General features: G+C 51.3%; 1 protein-coding gene across 4 annotated transcripts in view; it reads right to left on the bottom strand.

The window, feature by feature from the left end:
* Positions 1-18,959, bottom strand: part of LPIN1 (lipin 1) — a 71,597-nt gene that overhangs the window by 13,633 nt on the left and 39,005 nt on the right. For all 4 annotated transcript variants that reach the window (XM_068564489.1, XM_068564491.1, XM_068564490.1 and 1 more), the window contains 5 exons: positions 17,025-17,117; positions 13,888-13,967; positions 8,711-8,837; positions 7,293-7,441; positions 6,844-6,930 (listed from right to left, as the gene is read on the bottom strand). In XM_068564489.1, coding sequence (XP_068420590.1) covers positions 6,844-6,930; positions 7,293-7,441; positions 8,711-8,837; positions 13,888-13,967; positions 17,025-17,117 — 536 coding nt within the window. The remainder of the gene's footprint in view (positions 1-6,843; positions 6,931-7,292; positions 7,442-8,710; positions 8,838-13,887; positions 13,968-17,024; positions 17,118-18,959) is intronic.

Here is an 18,959-nt window from a genome sequence, read left to right as displayed (position 1 = left end):
CTCCTCTTAAGCTCCAGAGCAATACACTCAACGGCACACCCCACATTACCCATCAGATACCCACGAGTAGTACCTCAAACGCTTCCAGGCACCCCACCTCGGGGGCGGCACCCCTGCTAGCCCAGGTGCGAGGCCCACATCTCAGGGGCCCCCCTGGGTTTCTAGCCCCACCGCAACCCTTCGGCAAGCCCGCTCAGTCCCACCCGTAACACCATGAACCCTGTGCCGCCCCTCAGTCCCCCCGCCCCCGCCAGCGGGACCTCTGACCTCTATTCCTGCAAGAGCATCAATCATCTCCCTGCCCCCCCGCCGAGCCTCCACAGAGAAAGAAAACTTAATACTCATCTCTCCAAAGCCTTGCCAGTTCTCTCAGATATAATCCAAATTCCTCGCCGGGACCCGCAAGGCCACTGAGACCTGGTCCCCGCCTCTCTCTCCAGCCCCATCTGCCCCCTGGCACCGGGCTGGACACCAGGTGTCCTCACCGGTCCTCACACTCGCCACACCCCTTCCTGCTCCTGCCGTTCCTGCTGCCTGCACACTGTTCCCCTGGGCCTCCGGGCTCGCCTGCCCCCTCACCTCGTCCAGACCTGCTCAGACAGCACCTCCTCGGCGGGCCCCCCCTCGTCCACCTAGCTAATAAAACACACCCTCCCTCACCGTCACCCCAGGCACTAAGCCCTCGCTCTGCTTTTTTCCTCATGCACCACCAGTCACTAACATTACACGACAGCCCCTTGTTTGACTGTGTCTCACTAATCCATGAGCTCCCTGAGGGTGGGGACCTTGTCTCATTCCTCGCTGTTAACTCCAGCGCCAAAAACAGTGCTTGGCAAGTAGCAGACACTTTGTAAATCTTTGCTGCATGGGTAAATACAAACTACCCGCTTCCTATCCGACTTACTGCTCCACCGTGAATACTTTGTGCTGGCCAAAGGACTTGTCTTGAGATTTGCCTAATAATATGTTCTTTAAAACTAAGAAACAGGAAAGTGCTGGGACGAAGAGAATCTAGAAATATCAGGTTGTTTGGAATACAGGGATGCATCTGAAAATCAAGCAACCATTTTAATGAAACATCTTTGTATCTGAGCTGTCTAATTAACGCAATCTTTTTTTAAAAAATCACTATTTCTGTATATAGCTCTTCACATCAAAGTCCTAAAAGCTGCCACCTGCAGGGGTCTGAGATGCCAATTTTATTTAAGGCTTGGTTTGCAAATATGCTTCATGGCTTCATCCTGCCACTGGCTGTCCTCACCACACAAGTGTTCTGCTTCAAAGGCCGTTACTAAACGTAGCTGGAAAAGCAGCTCGAGGACGTCCTAACGGGAGAAATGCCTGTTGGTGGCAGCAGGGATCACCTCTCCAGAGCCTTCAGCCCCGTGAAAGCTGTGTGAAACGCCAGGTGTTCCCATCAGTCTCTCAGGTGGCAGAGAGTCACCAGAGAGCTTACTCTCAACGGTACCCCTCGTGGGTAAGACCCCTCGCTCAGAAGGGCAGCCGGTGGCAGGACACAGCAGGCACACCCACAGGACACTCCCGAGCCAGGCTGGGCTGGGCGTGCTCAGGGGCCCAGCACAGCCCTTCCCTGTAGGAGCAGAGTGAACTGCGGGACCAACTGTGACGGAATCAGGACACGGGACGGAGCAAGGTGGCCACGAGGGACCCCAGGGCAGGAAGGACAGCCCTGCCTGAAGAGGTTACCAGTGAACAGAGGTGCAACACACACACGTGGGTCACACTTATCCCTCCGACATCTCAGCAACTAGAACAGGGCTCTGGGGAAACGCCAGAGACAAAAAGAAGGCATCATTCCATGGCCAGGCTTAGTACAAATGATTTTCTCCTTTCGTCCCAATCTCTACATCCCTCTTAGAGGCCTGGAGAGATACTGAAATAGATTGGAAAGATTCCCTTTGGGTAACCTTCTACCTCTTCTACTTAATTTTCCAAGATAAGCTTCTATATTGGAGTTTCTCAATTACTAGTTGCCAATGACACGCCCCAGTCACGACAATCAAAGATGTCTCCAGACACTGCCACGTATACCATGGGGGGCAAAATCCCCACTGAACGCCAGTGATGTAGAGGAAAGGGAAGTCGGTAGCCCTGCCTGCAGCCCTACAGGAAGGGTACTCGCCTGCCACCTTAAGAAAGGAAAGCTCAGGGCCAAACTCAGGCTCGTTCTCAGCCCCGCCTCCACGGGCCCTGCCCTCTGGTGCCAGCCAACTTCCAGGTCACGTAGGCCGCCGGCCCTCTGCACTGCGGGCCCTCTGCACCGCCGGCCCCCTGCACCGCGGGCCCCCCGCACCGCCGGCCCTCCGCACCGGGGCCCCCTGCACCGGGGCCCCCTGCACCGCGGGCCCCCTGCACCGCCGGCCCTCCGCACCGGGGCCCCCTGCACCGGGGCCCCCTGCACCGCGGGCCCCCCGCACCGCCGGCCCCCTGCACCGCGGGCCCCCCGCACCGCCGGCCCCCCGCACCGCGGGCCCCCCGCACCGCAGGCCCTCTGCACCGGGGCCTCCCTTCTGTGAGCGCTCCTCACCCCCACGAACCTGCCCATCTCTCGGCCCCTCCTCCCACTCCTACCTCCACGTGTGATGAGCCTTCCTCTCTTTCAGAACTCCGCTCATCCACTAAGGCGCAGCTCAGGTGCCGCCTTCTCACTGAAGCCTTCTTTGATTCCTCGCGCTTCCAATCAGAACTCACTTCTCCTTCACTGACGTCTGTAAAATCTGCCTCTCTCACCACACCCCGCCCCAGTGCCTCGTTACGGGGTGTGCTGTAGGTGTCCTTCTTGGGGGTCACAGGGTGCCTGACGGGAGGGGCTGGCAGCACCCCCTAGCGCACCCAGAACAGTGCCCGGTGCACAGCGGGTTTGCGGCCAGGCTCAGCCCACCCTCAGGCTTCTCACGGAGCCTTGGCTTGCAACAGCGCACACGGGCTCGGGACCGACTTGAACCACACGACCCAGCGGCGCAGTGCTGCCAGCCTAGCAGGGACCGACCGAAGCGATGGTGGGACCCAACTCCGCCCTTTAGGGATGAGGAAGCCAAAGCCGCGAGCGGGGGACGGGTCGGAAGGTCTGTGGTGGGCCGACGGCTGCGGCCCCTAGAGCCCAGGTCCCCGACTCCCTCCCATTCGCCACACAACCCTCTCCCTTCCTGGCAGACAGCGGTGACGTGATAACCTAGGAAGACCCGAGGTGAGGGGAAGAAAGAACCGCTGTGGGCAGGAGAAGAAAGCTGCTAATGAGTCTGCTAATGATCGGTTCCCATCTTCAGCATCTCGGCTTCAGACGATACATTCCTCAGGCCACAGATGAACTAATTTATCTATGGAAACACAGGAAGCGCTCCTCTCACTAAGTCACGGAGCCACCGATTTCCGGTTACATGAATATAAAAATATTTATCAAGGAAGGTAGGAAATTAGAGCAGTTGTTTTCCCTACTTAGCCCCCCCCCCCCAAATCCCCATTGGCTCAATGATCTAGATATTTTAGGAAACGGTCCTGCTTTATTTTCCTTCTACTTATTGAACGTATATTTGAATACGCGGGAGTTTCACACCTCTTCTATTTGTATCTGCTATAGCTCTTTTTAATCAATAACCAAGTCCGCTTTTTAAAATCAATAACCAAGCGAGCTTTATATCCTCTCTACAAACAAGGTAATAATCAACCTGACAGGTAATTTCTCATGGGCTGACTTATTCAAACAAGTAATTACATTTGGCAAAAAATAAATACAACTGTCCTCATTTTCTGTTGTTTCCAGGCAAGTGGCCATCTGCAAGACTGGCTTTTCCATTAAAAAAATACTGCAGTGCGTAAAATTTGAGGGGTACCCAAATTCAAGGAAAGCAGCATCAGGAAAGAGTGATCAGTCCAAAACTCAATGAAACGGCCTCTTCTTCCTGGTACTCTATCATGCTAAACATTTCTCTAAATATGTCTCTGGGTAATCACAAATATGACAGCAACAGAAACGGCCACCCAGCCTTTGCCAGTTCTCAGTCAGTCCCTGCCCTTCTCCCAGCTGGGGCTGCCGAAGACTTGCAGGAGGTGGCATGTGAGACGCTGCCTGGACGGGCATTCGCTCTAACCAGCTACAAAAGCCGACACCACGTCCAGCCTGAGCTAGAACTCTAGGATGGCACCAAGGCCACCAAGCCAGGCCGAGCCCTTGGGTATCAGGAAGCCTAGAGGAGGAGGCCATAGAGCTGCCCGGGGCACCGACTCTGGCCTGGAGAGGCTTGGTGAGGACCACGGGGTCTGAGCCGGGCATTACCGGCTGAAAAACTGGGGGAGGCAAAAATCAGAGGTAAAGGCACGGCAAGCAGAAGCCACCATGTGAGCAAAGGTGGGAAGATTTGGGAAAACGACGGATCCGGGGTGGGGAACAGTCAGACTGGATTCGAGCAAGAAGGTCTGCGGAGAAGCGGCAGCAAATCAGGAACTAGCAGAAGCTGACCCGAAACCGCGGGGTCTGAGAGCCACACTAAGGAGCCTGCCCTTGCTCCCCTACAGAGCCCCTGAAGGCAATGGCCAAGCTGGGGGACGGCCAGAACATCACTGGTCTAACCGTCCGGGTGCCACTGAGGACACACCTCAAACTCAGTGAACAAGTTAAGTGTCAAGCTCCTTCCCCTCAACCAAAATGAAAACACAACAGGCACTCTGTAATTCTCAGATCCTCACCCACAAATCGGACTCATTCTAAATCAATCAATCGAACCAAAAGAACGATCAGGCATTCTTCGGTAAGCTACGCAACTTCATTTTTCAAGAAGATACCTTTTCTAGGAAAACCCAAGAGAGACAGAAATCAAAACCAAAAAAAAAAAAAAAAAAGGCAAAACACAAAGCCCTTTTTTTTTTAACCTTACAGTAAGAACAGGAATAGCTTTATGTTCCAAAACCCAAAATGAATCAATCAGGCTGTGAACTACTCTGTATCCTGACCCACAGGGGTTTCTTTAGACTAAAAATAGAGACAGTTTTCAGTGTCAGGCCATTCAAGGCAGCTCATCAGTGGAGTAATCCTTCGAGGCAAAGAGTCAGCCGTGCGGAGGTGGCGGGGAAGGCCCTGAACACACCACCTACAGGAGCGAGGCCGGGAGAACCTCTCCGGGGTCAGCTCGGGAATATCGACCAAACCTTTCCGTGTGCTCGGCCTTCCACCGGCAATTCTACTTCTGAGAATCCACCTTACAGCGGCCCTTCTGTAAGTGTCGTACCTTCTCGACTTATCTATATGCTCGTTGTACATAATAAAGACTTTTTGTAAATGCTTATTGCATCACTATTGGAAAGAGTGAAAAACTGGAAACTCCCTATCGTGTTCACCAACAGAGGAATAATTAAATACAGGATGGTTTATCCACAGCATGGAATTTTGTACTGCAGTTAAGAAGAATGAGGTAAACCTCACACATAATGAAACAGAAGGATCTTTCATTAAATAATGTGCACCTGGGGCGGGGGAGCATGTAAATGAATTTTCAGTACAGACGGAACCAAACCGGTCACAGTAGTTCCACTGGTAGAGAACGTATAATACTCGTAGCCGATAACTTGCAGCTTATCGGTAAGGCAGGAGAAAGATGTGACCTTTGTACTTTTCTATTTCTCTCGTTTTTCTTATTTATTTTTTTCAAAGAAGCATGTATTACTTTTAACATTTCTTAAGGAAGACATCCAGAAAAGGAAAGTCAAATCAATGAGCTGGGCATCTAAGAAGTGAGAAGCTTTGAATCCACCAGGAGAAAAGGTCCTCCCAGGCACCTCGTGCCCCACCAACCCAAAGCGTGAGGTCCAGGAGGCCAGAGACCACGTCTACGTCATCATCACAGCACCAGGCACGCAACAGGCACTCAATAAATGCTGGATAAATGAATGGATGAGGAGCAGGAAAGTGTACTTCACTCACTTGTGCTCAGAGTACTGGAGACAGCTTTGAGTGCCCGTTCCCCATCACCACCACCGCCACCGTCACCGCCACCGTGGGCCGGAGGTGCGCACACCGGGACGGAGTCCCATCAGCCCAGGGCACCTCCCGGCTCTAACTAACTGGAGGACAGACAGCAGTGGGGCGGAGAGGTTTCACTTACGTGGGAGACTCTAGTCCACAAAGAGATGGAGACAGTGGGACCAAGCACCTGCTGGCGGTGGTGCAGGGATGGGGACCCCAAGGGCTCTGAACCCTGGAGACGAGCCAGAGCAGATGCACTGGACTTGGAGCCAGGCCGACCAGGGTTTCAGTGCGTTCTGCCTCTTAGCAGCTATGGGAATTTGGACAAATTGTTTTAACCCTCTAAACCTAGAAATGATATTCCTTGCTTCTTGGAACTACTGTAAGAGTTAAGTGAAGTGACAGATGTGCCCGACACACGAGAGCAACTCAAGATCTACCCTCCCACACTGACGTCCCAGGTACGGCCCCTCCGAGCGCTCCCCGGACCAGGTGGGCAAGATGTGCACTGCTGGCCGGCCCACAAAACCTGCTTGGAATCTGGACCTTTTCAGCCTAAAATAACTCCCTTGGTCTACATCAGAGACTACCATGTCCTCACCTGACTATCTGTGCCATTCCTCAGCGTGAACTGAACCTCAACCCCTCCCCTAAGGCTGCCACCACCTTCCTCCTCTGCCAATTTGCAATTCCCCGGCCACTTCCTTTCTTGCCTTTTGGTACTGAATTCAGATCTGGAGTTGGCGGGGTTCACCACGCGCTCAGAACCCTCCCTGGCCAAGGGGCACCCGTCGTTGTAAGTCAGCCCGTCCGTCAGCAAAGGTTCTGTGTGCAGATTGCCGCAAGTACTTCGGCTGTGTACTTACTGGCTCACTTTATGGTACAGCTTGGCGATGCCCTGGTGGGTCCAGTCCTTCCCAAGGGTAGGCAAAATGTGGCCAAGAGTATCTGATCTAAATAAAAACAGAGACAGGAGAAATAAAGTTAAAAGGGCATCACGAAAGGGAAAAAAAAAAAAGTCATTCTGACTCATCACACCATAAATGCCTCATTACAAAATGCAAATGGTATGCACGACTTGCTCTCTGGACGGAAACCCCGAAACTGAGCAACAAAGTCAGGGAGCCACCGTCCCAGAGGGAAGCGACCCCCGATCCCCCACTGCAGCTGTTTAGATCAAGGAGCTATGGCTCCGCGGGCGGCCCCAACCACCCCAGAAACTGAACTGCATGAGCTGCACGATGCCCCAGAAAGAGGAACTGACACGCTGGCTCCAGGCCCCGGGGTCCCACGGCCCCGAGTCGGCGGGACCCACCTAGTGATGGTTCCATCGATGTCAGAGATGATAACCTTATCGTCCCAGTTCCACAAGTAGATGGTGCCTTCGCAGCGGCACGTGCCCTGGTACTGCGTGGTGACGCTGAAGACCACGTCGTTGGGTCCGTTCTTCAACTTCAGGCTTTTCTGAAAGATATGAACTCTGTGTCCGCTGGAGGGCGAGGCTCAGAGGGAGGGATCTTCGGTTTCTGTTCCACGAGCAAGCGGATCCGGATTTTATTTTGTTCAAAGCACCACCCTAGGCCGCCGTACAGTTCTTTCCCTGTCTTGCTCTCGAGGAGGACTGGTCCTTCCAGGACTTGGGCAACCTGAACCCCAGGCCCCCTCGCAGGCCCCAGGGTAGCGCAGCTCACCCACGTCCCCTGGGGTTTGTAAGTGACAGGCTCTGAGGGTCGCCGCAGGAAATCACAATTTCAGACTGGCATGCACTTACTAGGCCACGGCTGAGCACAAAGGGCCGCGGCCGGGGAGACGAATCTCAGTCAAGTGTGAAAATACGTTCCCCGGACCAGCCGTGAGAACTAGTTAATACACGGACACAGACTGGAAGAAAGCAGTCGTCTCAGTTATCAGGTGCATCTCACACCCAGAAGCCCAGAAGCTAGACCCCAGGAAGTCACACCAGATTCAGAAGGCAGAATCCCCTCTCAGCAGCTCTGAATCTCTGCACCGGGGCCCCCGAGTGCAAGCCAGCTGTGGGCAGGAGTCCAGGTCGCCCCCCAGCGGCGCAGGGTGTCAGGCCTGACCGTTCTCTTTTCCCATCAGACACCGTCGCAACGAAGCCTGGCCCCCACGAACTCTTAGGAGAGCAGCAGGGCGCAGATACCTGCTCGCTGTCTGCTCCTGGGAACCAGGGTCCAGGGGTTACAACGGGCGGTACAGCCGCAGAGCGGAGGACGCCGTGATCAGGATGGCGCCCTGCTGCCGGAAGCTCCCCGAGTCCCATCACAAGTGCTCCAGTTCCCCCAGTTCGGGAGATGCGGTTGACTTAACAAACACATCTCTGGAAAAGTGGAAACAGCCCTGCGCGATTTGGGCTATCCGTCATTCACAGCTCAGGATAAGTTCACGCCTTCAGGCCACCTCCCGCCAACACTTGCGGACAGGAGCCTCCAGGGCAGCGTCAGGGCCGGCACAGGGGAAGTGACGCCGCGGAGCCCGGCTGGGCAGCAGCTGACGTGGGGCGCGAACCGGAGGCACCGAGAGGGGGATGTGAGGAGGTCGCGGGGGGGGGGGGGGGGGGGGGCAGCAGGCGGTTGGAGAGAGAAGGTGCCAGAGCTGAAGCCGGAGCCGGAGCATGGGAGGGACGCCCGGATCGCGGAACCCACTGAGTCCAGGTGGCCGTGGCTGGGCCAGTGCCCACAGCGTGGGGGAGGGGGAGGACAGGACACTCACCAGCTGCTCTGACGTGAGGCGCAGGGTCTTCTTGTAGCTAACGCTGGACAGCAGGGGGAGGTGGCTTGAGCTGGCCAGCTCGGCGGCCGTGTGCTCCTCATCACTGGAGGATGACTCATGCTTTATTCTGGAACACACAGTGATGTAACTGCCAATTAGGAAGTGCATCTGGGTAGCCATTAAAAATGCATTAGGCCGGAATCGATGACGGAGTCCATCGGGTGTCTCCCGGTGCTGTCTCTGGGGTTGGTCACCGACCAGACGCCGTCACTAATCCCCTCCATGCGGCTCCTGCATTATTCATCCGGGACTGCCTCTCCTCGTTCACGTCCCTGTTACCATCACTCTACTTTAAACCAAGAGGCTCCCCCTCCTCATCGGCGGGGTTCAGCGCCCTCCTGGCCTTGGAGGGTGCTCACACCCTCTCTCTTCCCCTGTCCCAGGCTGCTGGCCAAGCACGAGGAGCCCAAACTTTCTGCACGTCCAAGCTGATCAGTTCCCGGTACACACCGCTCCAAACGCACAATTCCAAGTAACGAGGACACTCCAGGCCTTACGAACAGGTGCCGGGGGAGCCAAGAAAGGCCCCCCGATGCTCCCCAGGACCCCTAAGCAGGCTGCCCCAGGAGCAAGAGCCGTACCTTATTCACCTGCACAGAATCCAGCGCTCCGAGCGCTTGTGGACTTCTCCACGTGGTCGGGGGCTGGGAGGTGCGGGTGGGAAGCAGTCTCATTTTCTTTAAATAGCTCAGGTAAGGCATGTCAGCAATTAGCTGTTCCCTGGATTCAAATCCTGCTATGGCATAGTCCCCAACCCAGCAGTACTAGACCTGCTTCCCGGGACCATTTTCTTTAAAAATGCCGTTAACGCCCTACAAAGTGCTTCGTAAACGTTTGTTAGGCTAAATGGAGAAAGCTAGGCAGCCCCAGAGCAGGCCCCGCCCGACTCCCCGGATGCATGCCTCCCCCCGCAAAGCTTCTGGCTCAGCGCATCCCTTTATGCAAGACAGGCACACGGGGCTCCATCTTATCTTGGCATCTCAGTGAACTCCTACCTTGTCCTCCTGCTACCCCGCCCTCCCTTCCCTTCTACCAGGAAATGATTGGCTGTTTCCTCTGCAGCCTGTTGCTTTCTTGCCCCATGTGCTCACTCCAGAAGCAGTTCCTACAATCCAATACTGCCCCGCACTAGGGCAGACAAGAGGGAAGACCCCATTACACGGCACCCGGCTTCTGTGTTCTTTTCTACTGGCCCTTTCCATGTCCAGAATGAGCCGCCCCTCCCCAGGCCCCTGCTCCCGGGGCCCTACGAGGGGCGGCCTGTGGGCTGCGGGCTGGTGGGCTGGAGCTCATGCCACCGATGCCTCTAGGCACCATGCCAGGCGTGGAGGATACAGCAAGCAGCCTGGCCCCTGCGCTCCCCGGGGCGTTCTGTCTGAGCAATCACAACAGAGCTGGACGGGTGCTACGCTAAGAAGGCAGAGAACATCTGAGCGCAGCCGGGCGAGGGGTCCAGGAGCTCACAGAACAATCTGGGCTGGAGTCACAGACTTGGCCAAAGCGGGGACACAGCCCTGGTGAACGAGCCGTGGGGACAGGCGACTATGTCCACGGAGAAAGAGCACGCAGCCTAGAATCCCGGTTGGTCCACGGCGGGGTTAAGCTACAACTGGATGAATCTACACCTGTGACGCTGGGGGCCGGTTCTAGGTAGAGTGGAGACCTGAGAAGCCTGGGTTTGAACCCCAGGAACCTCAGGCTGTGTTATCCTGCTCAGACTATTTTCTTTCAGACTAGATTTCCTCATCTTAAAGTGCGGGGGAGCAAACGGCATCCCACCCACCAAGAGGTCCCGGAGGCCGGCCAGGTACGAGGCAGAAAGAAGTGGACCGGGAAACAGGCGTCCCAGGAAAGGCCTCACAACCACAGGACTCCTCTCTGGGCCTCGGCGGCTCGTGTGTAAAATGACACAGAAGTCCCTTCCCCTTCTGACCCCTGCCGATCCTACAAACAACGCCGATCCTTCTGAACCAACAACCTAGAGGTTGGTTTTCAGACAGACGGGTGCACGTGGTCCTGGAGCCAAGCGGCCTGACCAGTGCCTGGGTGGGAAGCCAGGAGATGCAGCTACAGGCCCCTCATTGAACTGGAAAATGTTATGCTCCACGCAAACAGTTTGGTGGGAAATGAGATCCAAATGTGAACTGAAGCTCTCAGCGACAGCAGATTGGTGTGAGCCTCTGCTGGCGGGACGTGGAAGCAAGGCAGAAGAGCTCTTATCTCCATCTGCCGCTTTAAAACGAAAACCAAACCCCCTAGATCGGCGCAGCACGCCACGTTTGAGGGAGCGCAGAAAGGAAAACACAGATACAGAAACTGCAGAGGGAGCTGTACACCTCAGCTGGCGGTGCCGGCTTAGGGCGAGGGCACGGTCATCTGCGGACCTGGCCACCCCCTTCCCCACTCCTGCAGCAGTCCTTACTGTCACTGGCTTTGCGGCGTCTGCAAGGAGCGACAGAACGAAGCAAAAGGGCTCATCTCACTCGAGTGTCTGCGTTCAGCCAAGGAGCTGGGAACAACATTGAAGTTCGCACTTGTCAGTGTGCAGTTTTTGACGGTATTTTAATGACTTGCATGGTGACAAGCTGTTTGCTCAATTATGAGACTTCAGGGACTGTTCTGTCAATCACAAGTCTGTCAATTAGGAAAGCACTCCGACACTTTTTTTCAGTCAACTGCATGAATCTAATTAGGGGACTAGGATGCCAGTAAAAATGAAAAGATGTACACTGCTCAGAAGACTTCACACGAAGACTTTTCAGAACCTCAAATCCCTTTCGCAAGAGTCAATTCTTCGTGTTTCAGGTTTCGTAAAAAAATGTAGTCTGACTGACTAACTCAGAGTGGCCGATAGTCAAACTCTTTCTATCTAACAGGGCAGAGCGTTTCTGTCAACATCTGAATAGGATCGCATCAGATACTAAGAAAGTCCGAAGCGCTTCAGATGGACTGTGTCAGCCGATGTTCCAGCTCAGGAAGAGCTGCAGACGCCCGCCCCCTGCTGCTCCCTCCACCCTCGGCCCACCGGGCGGCCGGGAAGGAGAAGAATGCACAGCCCGTACCAGCCACCGTCGTGTTCTGTCCCTTTTAAACCTCTCTGAGCCCCTGGCCAGCCTTCCCCAGGTCTCAGACTGGCATATCGCAGGCCGGATTTGGCAGACATCCTGCGTTTGGCCCATATTGCAGAGTATAATTTTAAACACTTGCAACTGCACGGTTAAGATGAGTCTGTGTCCTCCAGGCCACCACAGAGCCACCCTCCTGACCGCAGGCACAGCCCATGTGGCCTTGTTGGGTTTTACGTTCTGCACCTCCTTTCTCATGAGGCTGCCGTGAGGATTAGATGAGCCAACACCTGCGGTGTGGGTGTCAGTCCTGTGCCCATTTCACAGATGAAGGAGGAAACACCGAGGGGCTGAGGAATTCGCCAAAGATCACAGAGAAGAGTGACAAAGTCCCAGCTCATGCTGCCTGTTCTGCTTGGAAATTACTGCAGGACAGAGAGGGTCTCAAAGAGAGCCCCAGGAGAGCAGGGTATTTCCAGCACAGCCAAACTGCTGGTTTAAACTGCTCAGGACAGAAGGGTGGCATCTTTGCCTGTGTCTCCCTCCCTGGCTGCTCTGGGAACGGACAGCACGCTAGTTCCTTCCCTCAGATACGGAAAGGAGTTTACCCAAAGCCAGGACTCCAAGCCAGATCTGCCTGACTCCAAAGTCTGCCATGTACATCCTGCTGCTTCAAACACCTACCTACCTACCGAAAACCCACAGGCTTCTATCCTAGAGGCCTCCTACACCCCCTCAGGACTGCGCATTCTTAGCCCGAGCTCCACCTGCCTTCTCCCCTCCAAGCTCACTCAAGGTACACTCAAAATTCCAGGTCGGGAAGGTATCCAGATAACCGTGCTGGAAAGCCCCTCCCCAGAGAATGAGCCAGAGATGGAGGGTGAAGATTGGAAAAGAAACACACAAGCTCTTCAACCCTGCTCCCTTGTCCAGGGCAGACCGGCAGGGGGACAGATGGGAAGGGGCAGCGCCAGGGCACCACCAGGGGGAACGGGAAGGGTGTCCTCTGACAGCATCCCAGCCGAGAGCCGGCCCTGCCATGCAGAGTTTTATCAGGTCCTGCACCCTCTTCTCCACAGAGGACAGGAAAGAAATCAGACTGTTTCCTACGTGACACCTACATGAGTTTCTATTTCCAACAATGAGTTCTAGAAATAAAATAGTTTAAGATACAGAGCTATGGCCAGGAATCCAGGGACTTGAAATCTAAGCCCGCCTCCCCTGTGAAACAACAATATACTGGGAAAATCTCATCAGTTCAGTAATAGCACATTTAAGACATGCCTGCTCTGGGTCAGCCACTGGCTTGGCCTCTAAGCCATAAAAAGGATAGAGATATGCATCTTGCCCTCAATGAACATGTTAGCATTTTCTGCCTGCTAAATGAGAAACGCAATCCTGGGTTTCTCAAGCACAGGAATACCGGAAGGGTGAGGTCATGTGGAAGAGGTGTTATACTAGCTCGGATCGTTCAGCGTCAATATGCAATAACACCGTCGAATTAGTGGGTGATGGCATGGCCCCCACAGAAGTTACCCTCAAATCCCGTACAAGCAGGTTACCCTGAACACAAAACACGACTAATATGGATCCGTATTATCAAAATCTAAGGTCTCCTATACCAAGTTAATATGAATCCCTATCAATACTTAGGAAAGTATCAATGTAAGTCCGGGTAAGCGTTTAAACTATAGAGAAAGGCAAGTTCCTTCAGAAGCGCAACTTGTTTTCATGCCACTGTAACGCTGTTGTTCATCCTCATCATCATTATTTACCACCACTGCTATCACCTTCTGTAAACTGAGGGCTAGCACGTGCCAAGACCACGAGGAGTGCTCGTTACATTATCTCATGTACGCCTCACATTTACTTTGGAAATTCGGTATCTAAGGAGCAGACGCTTCCATCTGATTCACGGGAACAACAATTTGAGTAAACTGCTCCAGGTCACTGAGTTGGACCCGGGCTATTCGGTGAACCCTATCAGCATCTGTGCCTTGACCCTAGACATAGAAAGGAGCCGCAACACCCCAAGGTGACTTGGCACTGTACCTGGTGGCCATGCCCAGCTGTGATGGCTGCTCCCCAGTGCTGTGGCTCTTTCCTGCCAGGCACTGCTCCGGCTTACTTTCCTGGAGAAGAAGAAGACAAAGAATCATGGACACGCCAAAGGGAAACCACCTACACAACCACCGGCATTCTGTGACGGGCTCGCCAAAGTCCAGAGCAGGGCCCCAATGCCCTCCCCAGCGGCACACCCCCGCAGGGATGGTGGGTCCTAGTTACTCCTTTGCTTAGCCGTCTACAATGAAGCTGAGAAATATTTTTGACAAAAATAAGTCTGTTTTCCATAAGTATTCTTGGCACCAAACCAAACTTCATAATCACTGTAGCTTATGCAAATGCTTTATCAAGGGCTGCTTGGATACGCGAGGGCTTTCAAAATATTTTCTTGTAATTGCTGATAGAAATGCCTGAAAATATTTTCGCACCATATTTTGCCTGAGAAAAACATGGGCGCTTTCTCTTTCTCAATACCGCGTGCTCTTAATAGAAGATGTTCCTTTGATGTACTGGAAAGAGCTTTGGAGTTCTAAGAGCTCTGGGCCCAGCCCTGCTGCCCTGGCTTAGGAACCTCGGGCAAGTCATGGAACCTTCTGGAGCCTCGTTTCCTCACCAGCGACACAGGGATGATGACATGCATCTCCCAGCGCTGCCATGGGGACCACGGAGATGCTGCACATGAACGCAGAGCCTGGCCCGCAGCAGGCAAGGGAGGAGGAGAACCTCCGCTAGCCCCACAGACGTCACAGGACGTCATCACAGGCCAGACAGGTGTGTCAAAGGACAAAGAATTTACGATCAAAGTTCATGGTCTGCGGTCATTTGGTCGGGGGGGAGAGATTGATGCTTTTAATATGAACAAAGAAAATGAGCGATAGAAACAGTGTAACAGGGTGACGAGCTTAACATTTGATGGCTACAAGCTATTTCCAAATATCTTTAGCTTTTTATAAGCACACAAATAACTGACGTGAGAACAGGCCCAGTAATGTTTGATTTATCTGTTGAGGCAGGTAACTTAGCCGCCACTATTAACAATTCTTTATTAGACCAGCGCAGGAATGTGAATCTATCTGAAATATAGTTCCGGTTTTTAAGAGATTTCATAACTCTTCCTTACTGCATGCCACATTCTCCGCAGTTCCAACTAATGAAACTCTGGACACTCTGCAAAAATAGGTCTCTGAAGTAGCCTTCTTCTTAAATTCTCGAACATTCTGCTCTCCAGTAAGAGAATCAGAAAGGCCCCTTACACTTTAAGTCTCCTAAAGTAAAGCGCATGCTTGCTCTACCGTGTTTATACCCCTTGGAGATAATGGGACAGTCAGCAAAGCTCAGGTATGCGGACAGAAAATGCCCAAGAACAGTTTTATCTTGGAAACCCTCCCAACAGACTCTTTCCCTTTGAACTAATGAAATAAACAAACAGCTCCTGGGATTTCTTTTACTCTTACAATAACCAACTTGACCGCTGCCCTTGGGGTTTCTTCACACTAGATTCCAAAAGTATAATCAGCATTCCCTCAAGCATCTGCCGAACCCCTGCTCTGGGTCCCAAAAACGGGTGCTCGGGAGACCACAGGGATCAAAGCCACGAGCACGTGTGGTCTCTGCCTTCGTGGAGTTTCGGGTCTGGAGGGGACAGGGATGTCAATCAAACAGTCGTACTAATCGGTGTATAATTATAAACGATGAGAAAACCTGTGAAGGAAAAGTTCACAGGCAGGGTTAGGAGAGCAGAGAACAGCAGACTAGACTAACCTGCCCAGAAGGGGCCATTTGAGATGCTAGTTAATTAAGTGAAGAAGGGTGACAGGGGTGCTAAGAACACTAGGCAGAGAAATAGCACATGCAAGAGTCCTGGGGTAGAATGTACTTTCAGCCAGGGCCACCAAAGCACAGAGGGCAGGGGGAGAATGGCAAAAGGTGAGGCTCTACAGAGGCAGGGGCTAGGATACACAAGTCCTGTAGACCATGCTAGGGATACTGGTCTTAATTATAAGAGCGCTGGGAAACCACGGAAAGTTTTTAAGCAGGGAGAAATATAAATGGGGCCATTATACTACATAGACCAATGCCAACTGCAGAGAATGAGGAAGAGAGGGCAAGAATGGATACAAAAAGACCATTTGGAAGCAATCCTCGGAGGGAAGGTGGCAGCCTTGAGTTGTGGGGTGTGGAGCTAGAGAGAAATGGAAAGCCTGAGCGATATTTAGGATGGTAAACTGACAGGAGGGGTGAGGGAAGAAGGAAGTACTAGCCTGCGGACGGACAGTGGTGCCATTTTCTGACGGTGGTTCAACAAAGGAAGAACTCTAGAGAAAACCATCAGATCGATTTCAGAAATGACGAGTTTGAAGCGCTTGAAGCATCCACGTGGAGATATCTGCCTAGTTGGCTATCTGATAAACGGACGTGGAGTACAAAACGCCTTCCTTGTTAATAAAAATGGAGTCATCGCATGGGCGTGAATGAGGTTGCCTAGAGAAAAACAGGCAGTCGAAGCAGGAGAGAAGGCTCTAAGACAACCCTTGAGTACCCACTTACAAAGGGGCTGAGCCAGGGGAGGAACAGCCCCCGAGGCGGTGGGGGGGGGGGGGGAGGACCAGGCGGACACACTGGCACAGAAGCCAAGCAAAGAAATAGGTTGAGAGGTTGGCAAGGATCTGAAACAAATTATAGGCATTTATAGAAATGGAAAACAAAGCCACTGAAGTGAAACGACTAATGGGAATTAGTCTAGGCTGTAAGTCTACCTCATTAAAACTGTTCTCACAAGCAACAGGAAGATATTTAACTTAAAAAAAAAAAAAAATTTTTTTTAACTTCACTTTGAATCTCTTCTTTTTACAGATGAAGACACGTTCCAGAGCAGGAGTGACCCGACCACGGTCCCCAGGCTGAGAGGTAACAGAGCCAGGAGGTGATGGCTACTCTGCTCACCGCTCCGGGCCCTTCTCCATCCACCTCCCCTCATTCTGTGCCGCCTTTGCCTATCCTGTGGCAGGCCTGACTCTTGCACACTCAGTGTGATGGCTTCTTTCACTGACACGCGCACGAAGACAAACCCTACTACCCAAAACCAAAATTCGCTAAGTAGGAACACTCTTGTTTTCCAGACTCACCTCCTTGATTGTGCTGTTTCGTCCCCTCCAAGAAAACCACCATCTTCCTCCCTTCCTGGGCATCTTATCCCTCATGATAGATTCCACCGTGGCCTGTTTTAAATGGATGGTAACATAAATAATGGAACCAAAAAAAGATCAACTTAGCACATTCAAACCAAAAGACACACACATGCAAATTAAAGTAAGATTAAAAAAAAAAAAAAAAAATCAGAGAAAACACAACATACTATTTGTGGATTAAAAATTTTTGAGAAGCAAAACCTAATGGAGTCCAAAATTACATTAAGATAACTTAAGCATGAAGACTTAAGAAGATGTTAAAGGAATAAACAAACAACAAATAAAATACAACACAACAACAGAAAAAGAAAGCATTGAAAATCATTAGTGATTAGTCAGACCAGAAGTTTTCAAATTAAAGTGGTTTACTGATTAAGATATTATTATTCTCAATAAGATGATTATAAAATAAAAAATGAAATGACTAACATGAGGTATAGGGTAAGCAGTCTTAAACAAAAGGTAAAATGCACAGGATCTTTTTAGTAAATGTAAGTTTCCAAATTTTGGCACACTGAGTATTAATAGATGCATTTGATTTACAAGGTCAGGTATTAAAAAGAAAATTCATACTCTTGCCCTAAATAAATGCCAATTGAATAGGAGGAGATTAAATGTTAATTAATAATTTTCTTTGTAAACCAACTGTACTTTAATAAAATAAATTTTTAAAAAATAATAATAATTTTCTACATATTTCCAAAGAACAAAATAGCCATCTTAAGGCTAATTCCAGGACCAAGGTAAATGTTATCTAATTTCCTTTCCTTGGTTTACAGAACTATCAGGTAGCTGATACCTCAGCTAGTAATGAAAGATTTAAGTCTTTCAACCGAACGAGTTGCAGGTAAGTGGAAAGAGAAATAGTTCACATATTTAGCCTGATGTGTGCTTCTTTCTATCATTGGAAAATCCCTACCTGACACAAAAGAAAACCACAAAATACACCAAAAAGCAAACCACGCATACCCAATTCACGAATAGGACAATTCATGAAGATGTCAATTACCCTATTCCCCCTATTTCATCCATAAATATAACAAAACTTCAATTAAAAAAAACTAACAGGATTCTTTTCAACCCTAGACAAACTGATTCTAAAGTTCAATTATAAAACAAACAAACAAAACTCGCCAAGAAAACTCAGACAGAATAATAAGTAGGCATGAGCCTTAATAAAATTTATTTTATTAAAATACATTTAAAAACCATAGTATTTAAAAGAATGCAGTGTTGGGACATGAGTAAACATGTTAATGCAACAGAAGACAAAGTCCAGAGATAAATCTAAATTCACGGAGGAAGTAGTAATATGATAAAGTTGTAACTGCCTATCAGTGGGAGAGAGAGTTATCTAATGAAAGGTATCGGGATAATTAGGTAGCTTTGCCAGACCCTCTAGGTTGCTTCCCTGGGTGAATCATCCCCTGTCTTTCTTGCCAACATAGCCAACACTTTGCTCGAGAATCAGACTACACTGTACAGGATGTTCTGGGAAGGCAGGCTCAGCTCCAGGGGAGGAATTTCGATTGGTCAGCACCACTTCGACTGGCCATTCCACTGTGTTGCCAACAACTGGCTTGGACGTGGTCACGTGACCAAGTTGTGGCCAATGCAGTGTGAGAAGCCTGCCTCTATCCTTCCTATTTTGGATGCGGCTGTATGAGGAGATGATGGGTAAAATAGTCATCTTGGGATCGTAAAGGGGAAGCCAAGGAAATCAAAGAAGCTCACCCAGATTCATCAAGCCTGAAACTACCAACCTCTAGCATTCTTATTATGCCAGATAATAAACCCCTATTATTTTAGGAACTTGTAGTCATTCTGTTTCTTGCAACCAAAGCATCCTGATTCAATAATCAGCTGAAGAGG

Source organism: Eschrichtius robustus, chromosome 15 (assembly GCF_028021215.1).
Source record: "Eschrichtius robustus isolate mEscRob2 chromosome 15, mEscRob2.pri, whole genome shotgun sequence".
NCBI lineage: Eukaryota > Metazoa > Chordata > Mammalia > Artiodactyla > Eschrichtiidae > Eschrichtius > Eschrichtius robustus.
This window is presented reverse-complemented; position numbering and strand designations above follow the sequence as displayed.